The sequence below is a fragment of the Calidris pugnax genome, unplaced genomic scaffold (genome assembly GCF_001431845.1).
Source record: "Calidris pugnax isolate Ruff unplaced genomic scaffold, ASM143184v1 scaffold56, whole genome shotgun sequence".
NCBI lineage: Eukaryota > Metazoa > Chordata > Aves > Charadriiformes > Scolopacidae > Calidris > Calidris pugnax.
Genome location: NW_015090839.1, coordinates 7,274,284 through 7,290,935, shown reverse-complemented (window position 1 = coordinate 7,290,935; position 16,652 = coordinate 7,274,284). Strand labels below are relative to the sequence as shown.

The 16,652-nt window shown below is 37.2% G+C and overlaps 1 protein-coding gene across 4 annotated transcripts in view; it reads right to left on the bottom strand.

Annotated features, from left to right (window-relative positions):
• Positions 1 to 855: 855 nt before the first annotated feature.
• Positions 856 to 16,652, bottom strand: part of MBIP (MAP3K12 binding inhibitory protein 1) — a 16,159-nt gene continuing 362 nt past the window's right edge. The window contains exons 2-9 of one of the 4 annotated variants that reach the window (XM_014941997.1): positions 12,250 to 12,369; positions 10,330 to 10,551; positions 10,136 to 10,232; positions 8,628 to 8,693; positions 6,815 to 6,967; positions 4,413 to 4,510; positions 2,952 to 2,990; positions 856 to 1,822 (exon numbers count right to left, since the gene is read on the bottom strand). In XM_014941997.1, coding sequence (XP_014797483.1) covers positions 1,712 to 1,822; positions 2,952 to 2,990; positions 4,413 to 4,510; positions 6,815 to 6,967; positions 8,628 to 8,693; positions 10,136 to 10,232; positions 10,330 to 10,551; positions 12,250 to 12,369 — 906 coding nt within the window. In that variant the 3' untranslated portion in view covers positions 856 to 1,711. The remainder of the gene's footprint in view (positions 1,823 to 2,951; positions 2,991 to 4,412; positions 4,511 to 6,814; positions 6,968 to 8,627; positions 8,694 to 10,135; positions 10,233 to 10,329; positions 10,552 to 12,249; positions 12,370 to 16,652) is intronic. The other 3 variants (XM_014941998.1, XM_014941999.1, XM_014942001.1) reach the window with 3 other exon arrangements.

Sequence of the window (16,652 nt, the reverse complement as noted above, 5' to 3'; positions counted from 1 at the left end):
ATAAACTAACAACAACTAATTCAGTATTACCTAGGTCTGAAAGATTTCTCTATCTGCCACAGGTTAATCTCCTCCAGGGCTTCAATCCAGAATTTTCCAGAGAAGACTACAGAGTGCAACCCAGCAGACTTAGCCAGCACATCCCACCAGCAGCTGAATGACGGTGCAGGTGAGTAGAGGCTACTGGTTTATAAAAGCTAAATCCCTGTGGCCATCCTCCTCTCCTCAGTTGTCACCACCACCTCCCACCGCTCTTTCAAGTACTAACTGTGTGAAGTGTGTGACACGAGGCACAATTACATCCATATTGTACTTGTTTGAGCTATAGCTCTTGGGACACAGTGTAAAAATAAAAAAACAGTGTTTTGTAGACAGGAGGTAAACCTTATCTACTTGAGCTAGAAGTTACAGCTTACTGTGCTGCTTCGCCAAAATACCCCTCATAGTATGAGCTGTTAGGATTTTCAACAATGGCAACACTTTGCATAACAAAAGCAGTCTCTGTAGGATACTGTACTGATGTGTAGCGTACAATCTGAGTAACAGTCCTACACATTGGCCGGTTGTAGTCTTCAACTGCAAAAGTACCTCTTTGTATCCAATGCAACCTTCAGAGAAGTATTAGGTGCAGTTGCTGCAATAAATGTTAGATAAGAACAGAGAATCATAGAGAATGCCTACTATTCTTTAATGTCCAGACTGTGTCCAGTCATAACACCAGCCACAGAGACCAACAGAGGGCCATAGACAGCACAACTGCTGCAAGCAGAGCTGTTAATATAAAAGACTCCCTCCAAAACAGCTACTTTTTTTCTCTACTGGAATAAAGACAGCAAATAAACTGAAGAACTGGTATAAATAGAAAATGGTTTATTAAAAAAACAAACAAACCACAAAACAAACAAATCACACTTCAGTGTGTGTCCAAAGCTCTGACTTTAATTTAAGCTACATACCCAGCATCCACACTCAGCAGTCACATGCATGACAGCATGCACACGGCAGGAAGGGAAGCTGGTACCTGCTGGCATGCTCCTGAAAACCTCCCCTGGAGCTGTCTTTAAAATATATTGTTTGTTAGCAGAGTATGACGTTTTAATTCCTACAGGACACTGAGGAAGTGAAGAAGAGGTGTCTCTATTTACACATAGAGGTTTTCCATAACCATCTTCCAAAAAGAAATGTGAATTTGCTGCATTTCTAACAGCTGTGAAAACAGTGACACATATGGAAAAAGATGCAGGTAAGCATGCATACTGCAAATGGGTTTGTAATATTATTTTTTGCCTAAGACAGTTTACTTATGAGGAAGTATTTGGTTTTATTTCACAAGCCTATGCAAACTACTTGAAAGTATTCATAGGATAGTCCTTTTGAATACTCACTCATCAAAAATTACACATGAAATGTAGCTTCTGTATGTGGGTTAAGACATTCCACATATGAACAATGCTGCAATCCTCCTTTATAACAGAAGGGAATGGATTATTAGAATGCTATTCCTAAAACATTCTTAATTTTAAAGTAACTATTTCATTAATAAGACTGTTTTTAAATGAGTTCTTCTGAAAGAAAGCTTTCAAGATAATCCAAAAGGAGTTTATATGCATGCTTTGCTTTCATTGCTGAAGTCATCCCCGATGAACACCACTCAGGTCCATGGTTTAGGTATGTGTGAAGCATGACAAGGATTCTGAAAAGACTTTTTTTTTCATCGAAGAAGCCGCTCAGCCTCCTTGGACTTGCTTTCTTTTGTTTTCCTCAGTAATGCCTGTTTTATAGCATTGATCTTTTCATCAAGTTCAGCCAAGGAATAGTTCTGCTAAAAGAACAAAATAAAAACCACAATCATTTACATCTTGTAATTGCTAGGGAAGTGGCAAAGCACTTGATACTTGAGGTCACTGCATATTGCACTAAATGATAGAAATACTTTTGCAGAATTGTCTAGTCTATGGTTACTTAAACTTGAAAGAAAAAGAACGTAAACTTAGAAGAAATGGAAGGTCCTAATCACGGATCAATATATGCATGCTATTTCCAGTAGATGCTTGTTTAACCTGTTCATAAAAAAACCCAAAAATTCTTTGATGCTTAAAGACCAGACAAGACTACCTAGGTCTTGTAGAACCAGGCTTTACAACCGAAGGATTAATTTCCTACTGCCCAACATCAATCTCCTTTATGCTGACTTAACCTGACAATTTTGTTGATCTCTTCTTATACAAATATTCACTCTATGGAGGACTTTTTTTCTTGTGTAAACAAGCCTACTTCCTCAAGTCTCAGATGGCCCACCTCCCATTCTAGGCATTCTCCCCCATCCATCTGTCTCCAAGCGGGATGGCTAGTGACAGACAGTGTTCCAGCTACGGTCTCACTGGCACTGAGAAGAAATCTTCTCTTGTAGCCTGAAGTACACGGTTATTGCATTCCCAGCATCCCAGGATGGGTGTTGTGAAAATGACCAGTCTTACTGACTTTGGTTAATAACTACCCCAACGTCAGGTTCTTCTGCAAGACTTTTGCTCAGCCATCCATTTCTACTTCTATTGTCTCTTCATGAATCAATAAAATGAATTAAAAAAAATTAAATTAACAATCAAGAAAAAACAGAAAACAAAACTAGAAGACATTACTAGACGGCTGATCAGAATTCACAAATTGCTTGTTACCCCCAGCTTGACTAATAACATTACAGATTTATTTTATTCTGTCATCCCTCTAACTGGTAAAAACACTAACGTAGCCTTGTACAGGCTCTTGGAAGACTCCTTTCATTGTGACACCCATTAACTTTCTTCCTCCTTGCCTCTCTGTCTTTGCCAGCAAACTACCCAATACTGATGCAACTATTTCTGAGAAGTTAGATGCTTGTGTGGTAGAACTTCTGATTACTCTTCACTCAGAACATCCTAAACTTAAAGTAAACAAAAGTTAACAGCACTTACGTGGGAAGGTTGAATCTTTCTTCTCTTGCCAGAACAGCTCTAAAGAAAAGACAGAATCAAAACAGACATAATGTTGCACTGACAGAGGATCACAAGTAATTCTCTAACAATGTTGACAAGAGTCTTTAAAGTACAGAAAGAACACTGGCTGCCATTCCATGAATTAAAGAAGTCTTTTTTATAATTTAGTGTACTTTGGATCAAGAGAAATACTACTGGAGAGCAGGCAGAAGCTGTTGAAGCTTCTCCACGCTTGGCAGCCAAGAACTAACAACTTAACTGAAGCTTCCTTCAGACAAAACCAAGATCAATATCCAGCTTTTGAAACTGTCAATATTTTTCTCCCTAAAATTTTCCTGTATCCACACTAGTATGTATGCAACACTACTATTGCCACCATCACAGATTTTTCCTAGATCCCTGTTCTAGGGAAGATCCTAAAGCACTTTCTGTGAAAATTTCAGCTTATAAAAATGTATGTTTTAATTTCTGGTTTCCAACAACTTGAAGGAATAGCCTCACAAATAAAGGACTTTATTGGTCTCCAAACAAACAATAAATGAAACAAAAATTGATATTATTGCTATTGATTTTTAATTGCTCAGTCTTCTTTGGCCTCAAGGGAGAAGATTAAAATTATTCATTGATCATTAAAATATGATCAACAGTAAAAGAGACATTCTTACTGTTATGTGAGGAAAGAAGAGCAAGATAACAGACAAGACATTTCTACATCAGCTAAGCAGAGCCTGACATAGTCACAGCTAATGTTCTCTTTGTCCTAATCTCCTTTGGTGAGTGAAAAATAAGGTTCACTGCTCAGAAAGAGACAGAACCCTGCCCGAATACTAAAAAAAAAAGAAACCAAAGTCATAGAATCACACAAAACAATTTTTAAAAGATTTACTCTCTCCCTCATATTGGAAGTTATTTCATGTAACTGATCTTCAGTAATCAGATCATGTACAGAAGCTCAAAGGATTTCAGCTGATTTAAGCCATTAACAATTCATATCAAGATCAAAACTTTAGTCAATTTTCTTGTCATAAGAAAGACTTCAGATTTTAATGCAGGGTGGGGGTGGGGGACAAGAAGAACAAATCCAACCTCCAGAATAACATTTCATACAACATGTGGCAGGGGGTTGGAACTAAATGATCTTTAAGGTCCCTTCCGACCTAAACCATTCTATAATTTCTTACACATTAGTTAAGCTTGGGTGGCTGTAATTCCTACTCCGCCATAACAAAGACTATTTTCTTTCAAATGAGAAATTAGGTAGAGAAATATGAACTTACATAGATGGTCTACATGAAATATAACCGTTACAGCAAGCCAGAGTTGTCTACCAAAAGTCTCTGTCCTCTGACTCATTAGGTTTTTGTCCATACATCAAAGATCTAAGCACAAAATTCCCAAATGCATTTAGGTATGCTAAAAGAAGTTGAGACAATTTCTTACTACAGATTGAAAATATTCAGGAGACAGTCCTTCCAGCTCAAGGATTTTATCTTCAAGCTTCTTAATTCTCTGATAAATGTCTCTTGGTACAGGACCACCTAAATACACCAGTGCAAATACAAAGAAATCAGGAAAAGTGCTTGAATAACTTTTTAAACTAGAGATTTCAAGTTTCACAGGTGAATTCGAGTCCAGCTATCAAACAGTAGCTAAAACAACATGAATAGATGGGATAATAAAAGGAAGATTAATTAATATGATTCAGGGTAAAACCTGACTGATAAGTCAGTGCAGCCAGTGAAGGCAATAGACAACTTTATGAAGGTGGTTTAAATACATCTGACAAAGTCCCTGGAACAACTTATGATCACTCTTACAATACATTGATCATACACCAAATGTTACCACTTCAAAACTGACAGCAGCATCAGGAGGGAGCAGATGGGATGGCAGAGCACACGTTAATTCAGCACTTAGATATCTTAGATTGTTCTGAAGGAAACCTATCTCCTCTGAGCATCAGAGGTTAGAGGACAGGAATGAGTTGGACTTGACAAATAACAGCGTTTGCCTGGCGATAGATGGGAGAAGCAGGGGTGGGGAATGTGTGTGTGGAATGGAATAACAGACCTTTGGTAAAACAAACAAACAAAAAAACCCCAAACCCAAACAACAACAAAAAAAACCACAACAAAACTCTCAAACACCACAAAAACAGCAGCAACAAAAACCCCCACCTCAACTCATTTGCTGTTTGCAGCTATAGGACAGCAGCTTGGACTTCATTCCCCATATCAGAACAGAACTGATGAAAACATAAGCCACCTGTTTCCATTTCTTTTTCAGTCTGTTAGGTAAAACAATTCTATTCCACAAACTACTGAAATAAACACTAATGGTTTTTTTTTTGCCATTCATCTATTTCCTCACTTCAGACAGGCAATTCTGCAGGTAGCTTCCCTCCTCTAACTCATCACTCAGCAGCTACTAATTAAATTGGCTAACCTCTCATTCTTCTTAATATTGCTGTCTCTTAATGTAAAGGGAAAAGAGCAGCACTAGCACTAGAGGAAGCTGTTCTGAAAAACAGCAGGTGAGTTAAGAACAACTGTTTCAGTCATCAGAAAAAAAACCTGGCCAGCAGGTAGCTGAGGCAGGTTACCAGCTCAGATGTATACATCTCGCACAGCTGCTGGGGTAACAAATGACCTTGAGATCTTCCCCAGAAATGCTGATTTGAACAGGAGTTGAGCTGCAATTGCACACTTTCATCCTCTTCCCCTATACCATAGTTTAGCCGATTTGTTCCTCCAAACAAAATTATGTCACCTATTATAGGCACAACCTGTAAACAAGGGTCCCTCCTTAGCTACCCCCAATCATTATCCCTGATACCCATAAATTCCAAAGCTGCTACACATTATAATCTTAATGCTGTCCAGCCACTTGAAAATTCTATTTCCATTCATAAAAAACACCTTATTTTTGTGACAGCTATATAGCTAAGTGTCAAGCTCTGACTGCTGCCTCAACAGTATCCATGAATATTTTACTCGCTGCCAGAGGACTTTGAGCCCATATGCATTCAGAGGAATCTAGTGATACAGTCAATGTTCACCATATTCTTAGAGAATGGATTGGGATCTATTCAGAATTCAGACGAGGTAAAAAGTCAGTATGTGTCTGCAGGATGATGTGTAGAACATTTACTTTATTAGGTGAAAATCTGGGCTTCTGTTCTGTTTTGAAAACATTTTTCAGATACAGATTCCTACTTGATAAGTGCCGGGGTGAAGAAAGCAACTACTTTAAAAAAAGCCAGTAGCTTTGTGGCTATGACATTTATTTTAGTGAAAGGTGTGGACCTACGTTTGCATGGCTAAAGGAAAGTATTGACAATGAGCTTCCCACATTCTGGGAAATAAGCTTCTCACCTAACTGTATTTCAAGAATCATCCACCTTTAGGAGAAGGTTTCAGGGTCTTTTGGGTTCATCCTTTTCCCAGCCCACAAGGTGTCTATGAAGCAGGACAGAATCCTAACCTCAGCTTCTCCTGTTCAGTGGGTCAAAGTAAAAGGACTCCACTGGCTATGGAGAACCCCTACCTCCAAATATTCCAGACTGTTTTAAATCCCCTTCTGAAGTGCCTCTCTCTCGTTTGCCACCACATCAAGTGTAGATTTACTAACACAGTATCCTAATTTAGGGCATAAATGGGTTCCATTTTGGGTCTAAAAATCTAAACATTAGATTGCAGTACCTGGGGTTACTAAACCCTTCAGTGGATCTATCCACTGTCTTTACAGTCACAGTTTTTACAGACTTGCCCAGTTTTAGCACAGTAATAGTAACTGTACTACAAACTGGCACACCCATGTCAAAATTAAAACATCATACAAACCTGTTTGCAAACGTAAGTGTGCTTCAATGTTTTGCAATCTCTCCTCAACAGCTTGGTTTCCACAATCATGAACGGGTACATTTGCTTTATGACTGGACCCATGTGTTCCTTCAGATCTAGTCTGAGGTCCGTATGTATTTACTACCCTAGAAACTGGGTAAAGAGAACACAAATATAACATCTATGCAGATGAAACACAAAGTACATCTAACAAAACAATCAAAGTATTAAAATACAAAAACCTGTGTTAAATCAATTTCACACCAGTCTCTCATGTGAAGGGTCCCATACACATTAAGATCAAATGTTCAAGTAAAAATATTTTCCTATTTCTGCATGAGTAACTAAACACAAACCTAGGACTTCACATATGCAAAGTAAAAGAATTACTCATACACTCATGTAGAATGGCAGTATCAAGAATTTGTCATCACCTGCTGAAAAATAGCAGAAAACCCACTATCTATGTCAGCAGTTGCACATGTGAGCTGTTGTGAATGTAAAGAAGCAGCCAGACCTAATATTACAGGAAGCATCATAAATACAAGACGAAGGGAGGTATAAAACTAGAAGAACCACTCGGAATCTCAGCAAGGAAGTTCTCCTCTTATTTTGTTACTCAGGTAACAGACTCTTCAGCTGCTTTTTAGTCTATCTTTTCCCCTCTGAACCATGTCTTCATCAGAAGATTTTGATCACTTCTCTTTAACTCACAGTCATTTCTCATGTCCTTCCTGAGAGACTACTGCAGTGTACTGCAGACTTAAAGACTTAAAGTCCTTCAGGAAGGCCATGTTACATTCTTCCTTCAGTTTATGCTGGCTTTACTTCCAATTCCAATTCCTTTGTAAGCATTATTCATGTTTTGGATATGAACTGTTCAATTTTAATTACCTGAAGTGCAAACTTTTTTCCTATAGTACGCTACCATCCAAGCTACAAACTAGCATTCAGTTTAAAGAAGTGCCCACTGAAAGGGGTTGCTAGTGAAAGTTTCTAAATTCAAACTCACTTCCCCGTCTCCCTCTTAGCTCATCAGACCTTTAAATGCTTATACCTATCATCGTGCTTCAGAGTGTTACTCTGACTTCTAGAATTGAGTAAAATGAATTGGTTTCTACAACCAGTGGATATCAAGTGGATAACTGAATACTACCACTCAAAAATCAAGAGAGGGTTACTTCCATTCTCACTTTGGAGATTGCGTTCGTTTGTTTTTAAACACAAAGTAACTTGCATGCACCTAGAGTGCAGCAGATGGCCAAGCAATCTTTTATACCCAACTTCTGTTGGACAATCATTTCTACGCTATTTCCAAAAGGTAGTGTAGTGCTTGTTCCCCAGCTTGTCACTTCCCATAAACCTATGTCTCAGAACTTCCACTGTGTCCCAAATCTATTTTCTAATTCAATATACTTAAATCACCTCACACAAAAATAGGAGATAATTTTAATTAGTCTCAACTCCTTAACTGAATTGCTGGTTTCACTTTAGAAGAAAAGCTACGAATTGTTCAGTTTCTCTGTCCTGCTTTATCTTTTGCATCTTTCCTTTCAGACAATGAAAATAGGCCACTTTTTTTTTTTTTTTGGTCTTCAGTGCTTTAGTGCACAACTGTCAGCTTAATGAAGCAATTATGGGATTGAAAACCTTGGAAAAGTAAGCGAAAACATAAAAGTATTCACTAGAGAAAAAAATCACTATGTTAAGTTTGCATTTTTGAGCGTTCTCTAAGAAGTTTTTAAATCAAAAATTCATCAGCACTGTCCTATCTGGACACTTTCAATAAATGGGTATTTAAACAGTTGCTTACCCTTTATATGGCTTTTAAATCCAGGATAGGGTGTGAAAATTGCATCTGTTCTGGCACAGCTATTTTCTAAATAAATAATAACAATATAAAAAGTGAGGTCTTAATTAGGTATTTATAATTTAAAATATTCTAACCATCATTAGCTTTGAGGGTTTTAACAAATCTAATTAGAATTTTTCATACAATAAAAGCATCAGAAATATTTGACTCATTCTACAAACATTTGCTCGTTAATAATTTCACACACTTGCATGAACCTACTGGTTTTATTTGGGTAAGTAACTTAAATGTATGCATATGTGTATATAAAAGTTTGTTGGATCAGGACTAAATTTATTCGAATTTACATTTTACTTTTCACTGTGTTTCTCTAACTTATTTCTTTCCTTCCGTATATAAGTCTTTTCCCTTCTTACCACTGTTACTGCTTCTATGTCCTTTTTTGAAACTGTTCTTCTATTTTTAGACTGCTCTGCTTTACTCATCAGGATTCTTTTCTCACATTCCTGCATTTATTCTGATGCCTGTGACTTCTTTAGTTTGTTTAACCATAAAAACCTATAGTACAGACCATCTGACTTTATTCTTATATTTTAATCTCTTTTCATATACACCAAAGCTTTACATATATCTTATTAGGCCAAACATACAAAGGAAGGTCTTATAATAATTTCTTCTGTATGTAATTAACAATTTTAGGAATCAGTATTTTACTATCTAGTATATCTACTAGACTTCAGATGTCATTTTCATTCCAACTAATATTCAAGGATTTAAACTCTCTTCCTGTAAAGCTTATAGAACAATAAGCTTTGATCTCTAAAAGCGTAAGTACATCACAGAGACAATGCACATCTGGGTTCACGGGTACTTAGAAAATGTCTCTGTACTACTTACGTATATAAAAGTGTCTTCACTTTTAAGATGCATTTGGTTACACAGTTGCTGATCGTGCTAATGGGATCCAGCCTACCAGATGGATTTAAGATCGTTTGGTTATTTTGTGCCACTTGGTGCATTATGAAACACCAATAGCGTGAGTAATGGTGAAAGGAAAAAGTTATTCTAACTAGTCAGTAATTCAAATTGATTGCAAAAAATACTTCTTTGTAACTAGCATGAAATTAACTTCAATTTGAATATGGAATTCGCAAGACATCTCTGAATTGCAATTCTGTTGACTTTGGAAGGAATATCTACCTAAGACTTTGGGAACAATAGCTACAAAATCACCTGATTTAAGACTGCAGTTCTTCAAATGAACACAGCAATAGCTATAATGGTTCTGTATGGGATGCATTAAACATTGTCATCCAGTGACTACTTCCCTTTTTTGTCTATTTGACAACATCTGCAGTGCACATGCAAGTTCTTAACTTTAAAACAAAGTTACTCTTAAAATAAAGGTCTGTTTTAAATATAGAATAGAGCTTTGGAAAAAAAAAAAAAAACAAGGAAAAAAAAAAACTTAAATTGCTATGAAGATTAAAGTCTGGCTAGCCAGTTACCTTGATTACAATCAATAACATTGCAAAATTCCCTGACATTATTTTCATTGATCTCAGCTTGTTTCCTCTCGATGAAGGCTGATATCCGCCTGTCAATCTGCAGGTAATAAACATGATGGCATATATCTATTTCATTCTTTAAATTTAAAATGTAGAAAGGTATTTTTATTTTTTAATTTAGGTAAATCACTTACTTCTGCTTTTCCAGCTTTTATTTGGACCACCTCTGGATCAAAATTGATATGAGCATCCTTCAGATCTCCCAAGTCATAACTTGCATACTTTTCTTCAGTCTGACTGTTACCATCATAAACATCTAAACTTGTTTCACAAGTTTGGCCTTCCGTTTTACCTGCAAGTTCAATATGGCCTATATTTTCCTCTTTAATCAATGACTGGAGTTTTTCTAAAAGAGGCTGAACAAAGAAAACAGTATACTCGGGGTTAAAAAAAAAAAAAAAGACAAAAAATCCCAAAAGCAAAAAGCCAAATACTATTACAATTTCTAAAATAGTCCAACTGAAATAACTTTAGGAATTACAACATCTGCCTCTGATGGAACACAGTAATAAAATGAGAAAAAAAAAATATTGCAAAAAAAGTTATAGTTTCAAATAGTGCACACACCATGATTCTGACCTTTTTGACCTGTGCCTTTTAGAGGTTTGTATAGGAAAACTCCACAATTTCTGCAAAAATCTGCCTACTACTCATCTGTTACTAGCTAAATCAAAGCTTCAATCATTGGCACCAATGCCACTTAATTAACATGTCATTCAAATGCCTACTCAGAACAGTAAGGCTTAGTATTTTTCCTCCTTCACATGAAAGCCAATGCTTTCACACTGTAAAGCCTTTACTTTATCACCACAGCACTACACTCGCCACTTGAAACTGCGGTTGCCCAAGTGAATGAGAGAACACAGACATGTAATATATAGGCCTTATCCTTAATACTTGCTTTTCTTGACACGGTTGATTATCTACTTAGGTCATGAAATCAAATGAGAGAATGCACTGACATTTGTAACACCAAAATAAATGCTTATTATTCTACTGCAATAACTTTTACAAAAGATGTAATAACAAAACCTCAGTACATTTGTATGTCACACCCCTATTTTTAATTTTTACAAATTTCACCTAGTCTGAATTTCACTGCCTATCTTCCCTCTATAATTTTTTTTTAAAGACAACATGATTTTTACCAGTCACATCTCCTGAAATAGAATCAATTCCTATTTGCAGTGTTCCTACAGTTGGACACAATTTTTAATTGCTTTTATCTTGCATATTTTCTCTTTTTGTTTACCACAACAAAGATTTGGCGGATGTCTGGAAAACATAAAGTGTCCCTCTTTTGCCCACAGACAAGCAAATACAGGAACTTCCTTTTTCACCCCTCAGTACTACACTCCTGAAATAATTCATTGACTAGTTGGAGAAAAAACTGGTATTTAAATCCCCACCTTTTACAGATGAACTTTCAAGGTCAAAACACTGTTCACTTATCAGCTGACAAACTGCTCACCCTCCCTGCCACACTAAATTACATGTACTTTTGGCAGGGCTGGAAAGTTTCAAATAGTTAAAAAGAAATGACAGTAATGGTGACTGGCTACTTGGCAAGATGAGACATTAATGTCAAAGAAATTACTCTTTAAAAAAAAAAAAAAAAACTACGCTGAAAATATATTTAATTGCAGTAAGACACTCCAGGATGTGTCATGCTGGGATAATGCCACTTCTTGAACCACTGAAAGCACTCCATGAGCCTCAAAACTCACCCAACGCATGGAATCATTATCATAGCATGACACACACCTGCCGTGTCTTATTGCTTAATTATAACCCACCATAGATGGAAATGTATCACATTTACAATGCAAGTCTGGAAATCAATGAGGCTGCATTTATTCAGCCTGCTCACCTACAGTAGCTATTCCCACCATTAATCTGTGCGAGTACCTCTGAAGCATAGTGGAATCCCAAGCATATAATACTTTTGCATGCTTTTTTGTTGGACATCGCAACATAAGATCAAAACAACAGAAATTTTACAGTCTCATTGTTGATCACTTTTCCAAATCAAATGTGTCCAAGGAAATATTTACCTGCAAACATAAAATATGCTGCTGAAGTGCACTAAAGAGCAACGTTGGCTGAAGCGCTGATGTGCTTTGAAGCTTGCTCCAATTGATTACAACTTTCACGATATCATCTCCAAGGTTAAGCTTCAAGAGGGCAAAAGAAACACAACAAAAAATTATGCTATTATGTTGCATTAAGGTCACAAAAGTATACAAGACTTCTACAGGACAACAATTATGCTCAATCATCTCATTCAGACCCCATTTTTATATAAGGACATTGGAAAGGTTTGACATTAATTATAATATCATTTTCAAAGTAAGCTAGTATTTGTGGAGTATATTCAAAAATTCAAAATTCCTTACTATCTCATCACACTCATTTTATTAATTTGATCTTTAACTTTAGTCAATTCTCAATTCATTAACTATTGTATGAAAATGTACTGTTTATGTTAATCACTCAAATCTTTTCTTTTAGCAAATGAGAGAACCACCAGTAGGAAGAAACATGCATCCAGGATGGCAGTCTCCTGTACGTTCATCTGTCTTATTCTGAGATTTAGAAGGCCATCTAAGCCTGTATGACCAAGGTCTCAATACTGCGACACACCACATTCTTGAAATTTTTACTTGCCACTAATCCAGAGGAAGCTTTTTATTAAAAATAATTGTTTTAAAAAAAAAAATCTTTAAAAAATCTCAAGGTCAAACAAACTCTAAACTGCACAGCACCACTATGAAACCCATTTCCAAATCACAATTTTTTCCTTTATATGCATTCTGATCAAAATAATAATTGCCATAGTCTCTTTTCTTTGCCAAGGAATTGCAATATTTAACACCCAAAGCAATAAAGAGAAACACACACAGTGAATCTGAACTTTTATTTAGATTATCTATGTATCTTCTATAAACTAAAAATAAACTTTCACTTTCTAATACAAAGTTGATTGATTGTTAATAATCATTTACGAACTACACACTTTCACACCTACCTTTGCCATTTTTGTTACACTAAAGCTCTTCTCAAGATCTTGAAGTAACAAGCACTTTCATTTCCCAAAGCCAAGCAGGTTGTTCTCCAACCAACCAACCTGAAAACAATCCCTCAAATTCTAAATACAGATAAAACTCCTGTTTAAAATCAAGAGGACATACAGGTACTCTGTTTGAGATGCAGAATTCCCAAGTCATATGCATATTTGTATGTCTACATATCACTCTTTTTTTTTTTTTTTTAACCAGTTAAAAAGAAAGAGAGCCCTCAGGCAGATGACAAAAGTGACCTTTAACATATAGTCTAAAGAGATCTAACTTCTAACAGCACCACATATTATGGACAGGAACACAGAATCATATGCACTTTTTTGCTGAATCCACCACACAGTGTACAAGGAAAGAATGAGAACCAAACACCAGAATGCCTGCATCCCTCTGAAGGCAAAGCAGTGGATACTAAGTTGTTCTATGTTTGTTTTAAACCCTAGCATTATCACAATTTTGTATGTAGAGAACTATCAGCCTGAGCCTTCCCTCTTTAGACAAAGAATAGCCTTGTTAAATCCAACGTTTAGATGCCAAATTACATATCAAAGGAGATGGTCTGACTAAATATATTATGTATTTTAGATAATTTTCATTCAAATGGTTATTCCTGTTTAGTACTTAAACTACACAGGAGGTAGAAAAAGTAATGTTTTAGTAAACACCTAAAAAAAAATCAAGAATGTATTCAGAATTTTGTAAGAATAAAACTTTACTTTAAGAATTAAACCACAATGCATCCGTGACCACTGGAAGCACCTACTTCTTCCCAAAGTTTCTAGAGTAACATCTGCTGTACGCTACATTACAGTCCACTGACAAGGTAAAAGAGATGTAGATATAAGACATCATAATGCAACAAATGCTGCAATTTCCTAATAAGCCTCCTTTTTCAAAAAGAAGTAGCTGCTAAGTGCCTTCACATCATAGCATGTAACTCCTGTCCCAAGAGTAAAAAACAGTAGAGCTTCTGTCTTAGAATAATTTAGAGACCAGTGATAATTTAAACTCATAGACACTGTTTTTAAACATAAGCAAAGAGTAAACCCCACCTTCAACCAAACATGTTTCTAGTACAACAGAATTAGTTTTCTCAGTGTTTCACATCCTTCTACCTTTAAGAACTGTGATAAGCAGGTTTTTAAATTCTGTGATTTGGTAACTTCAAAGTTTTGTATATTTACAAGTCCACAGCCCACTCTGTAGCAATTTACAGGACTGTAAGTCATTTCAGTCCTTTGAAATTGTTTTATGAAAGACACCGACTGTCACTTGGGGTTTAAAGAACTTTTCACGATCAGTCATATTGGTTTTAAGAGCTGTTATCCCCAGATGTCCTCCTAGTCACTGTGCTGCAACTAATTGCTCTAGCAAAAAAATTCCTGTGCCAGAAATATTCCTGTTTGCAGTCCAACCTGCTACCATAAATCCAACTCAAACTATCATGATGGATCACAAACCGTGACAGCTAATGATCTGGCACATGTTCACTCACCTCTATAAAAGGGAAATGGGGAATCAGTAGTTTCAGTCAAAAATGCAAGATGGATTGCTAGAGTCAGTAAGCTGGTAAAACATCACAGTTAAATCTACCAGAACTCAAGTGCTGGCAGACAAGAGTGTAACTCAACAACTGGAACCAATCATGGCTGAGCAATTATAAGGGCTTTTCCAGTTAAGATGAAGCAACCGGACCCCCACTTATAGATCAGCGCTGTGCACAGTGAAGTGGGTTTGTTGTCATGGAAAGAATACCTCCAAACACCAATGAAGACAATTTTACTCTGTACCATGACTAAATGTAACTCTACTGAGGAAATGCAGCAATTCTAAACCGGCCTCTTGCAATTGCCTATGTGCACCCAAATATTGTTAAAATCACCAAGCTCTCTCCAGTGACATGATAGACACAGAACAAACTTTGCAGAACAAGTAAGCCACCGAAGAAGAGAGAGAAACTAGAGTGTTTAATGTAGTTTTTAAAACAATTAATTAAATTCGTGATGGGTGCCCTAGCTAAGAGCTTAGGAAACTTTTATTCTTGTGTTTTTCATAACTACAAGAGTTCAGCTTTTCACTCATGTTAACACTTTAAGAGTATAATGACAATATCACATCTGGATAAAGTGACAGTCACCAGTTCTTCATTGATTACATTTAGAATTTTCACTAGGAAGAATTATGGGATATTTTGTCCTCAAGATATATATAGTTTTCCTGTTCTCAGTTATCCTATGAACCAGCAGCGTATGATCATCAGGTGGTTTAGCACTGCACTCCTATTCAAAAGCTAGGGTAGATTTTAATCACTTTAGAGAAAGGAATTTTCAGGCCCTTAATTAAGACTTCTCTGAAAACAGAGACTATTGCTAGCAGACTTTGAGGTGAGAAGGAAATACACAATTCTACTCAGATGAGAGGTTAAATGCTTTAAAAAATCATTTCAGATAAGTTAGCTGCTACTACTAAACTGCCTCTGTATCTGAATGAGTCCATTTCTGAGTATTTTTGTAACAAACATATATTAAGTTATATTATCTCCTGCAGATACTGCTCATCATCTGACCCCAAACCTTCAAACTGCTGTCTAATTTCAGAAGCAACAGTGTGCTTGCACTGCCTTCACAGAACTACATATACGCTTCCACAGCGGAAAAGGAATTAATCTGTAAATTATTTATGGTAATAATTAAGTTGTTACTCAAACCTTCTCCTGATAAGGACCTCCCACCACTACCGTAACATCTGTTAAATAATTCATAACCATTACTAAACCTAAAGTAGGTGTTTCAACTTAAGTACCACAGAGCAAAGCTGCTTTAAAAATTCTGACCCACTGAGACGCACCGTGTGTTTCATAGTATGTTATTACCAAGGCAAGGCTAACTTCAAGCTCCCGATCATTTATTTTGATTTAATGCACAGTAAGCTTTTAGCAGCTTTTCAATTCAGAATCATTAATTGTTAAGACACAGCAATTAGGCAGATTGCAGTTTCTCATGGGAGAGATCATCCACCACGCTACAAAGTGACATGAGACTGCCCAAGGGGCAGAGGCACGGCCAGGACGGTGACACGCAGCAGCAGGACACCCACCCTGGGGGTGCCCAGGCCCGGAGGGATGCAGCCGGCCCCGCCAGCCCCCAGCCCTGATAGAAGCCAGGCGGCAACACCCCCCAGAAGCGAGGGCGCTCCCTTGTTTGTGGCACGCTTCCTTTCTCTTAGGCGCCGTCCTTCCCCGCCTGGAGCGCAGCGGGGCCCCGCAGGCCGGCGAGAAGCAGGAGCAGGCCCTGCTCGGGCCCCCAAGGCAGGGCGAGCCGGGCGCGGCGCCAGGCCCGCGGCGCCCGGGCCAGTCTTACCCCAGGCCCCCCGCCCCGAGA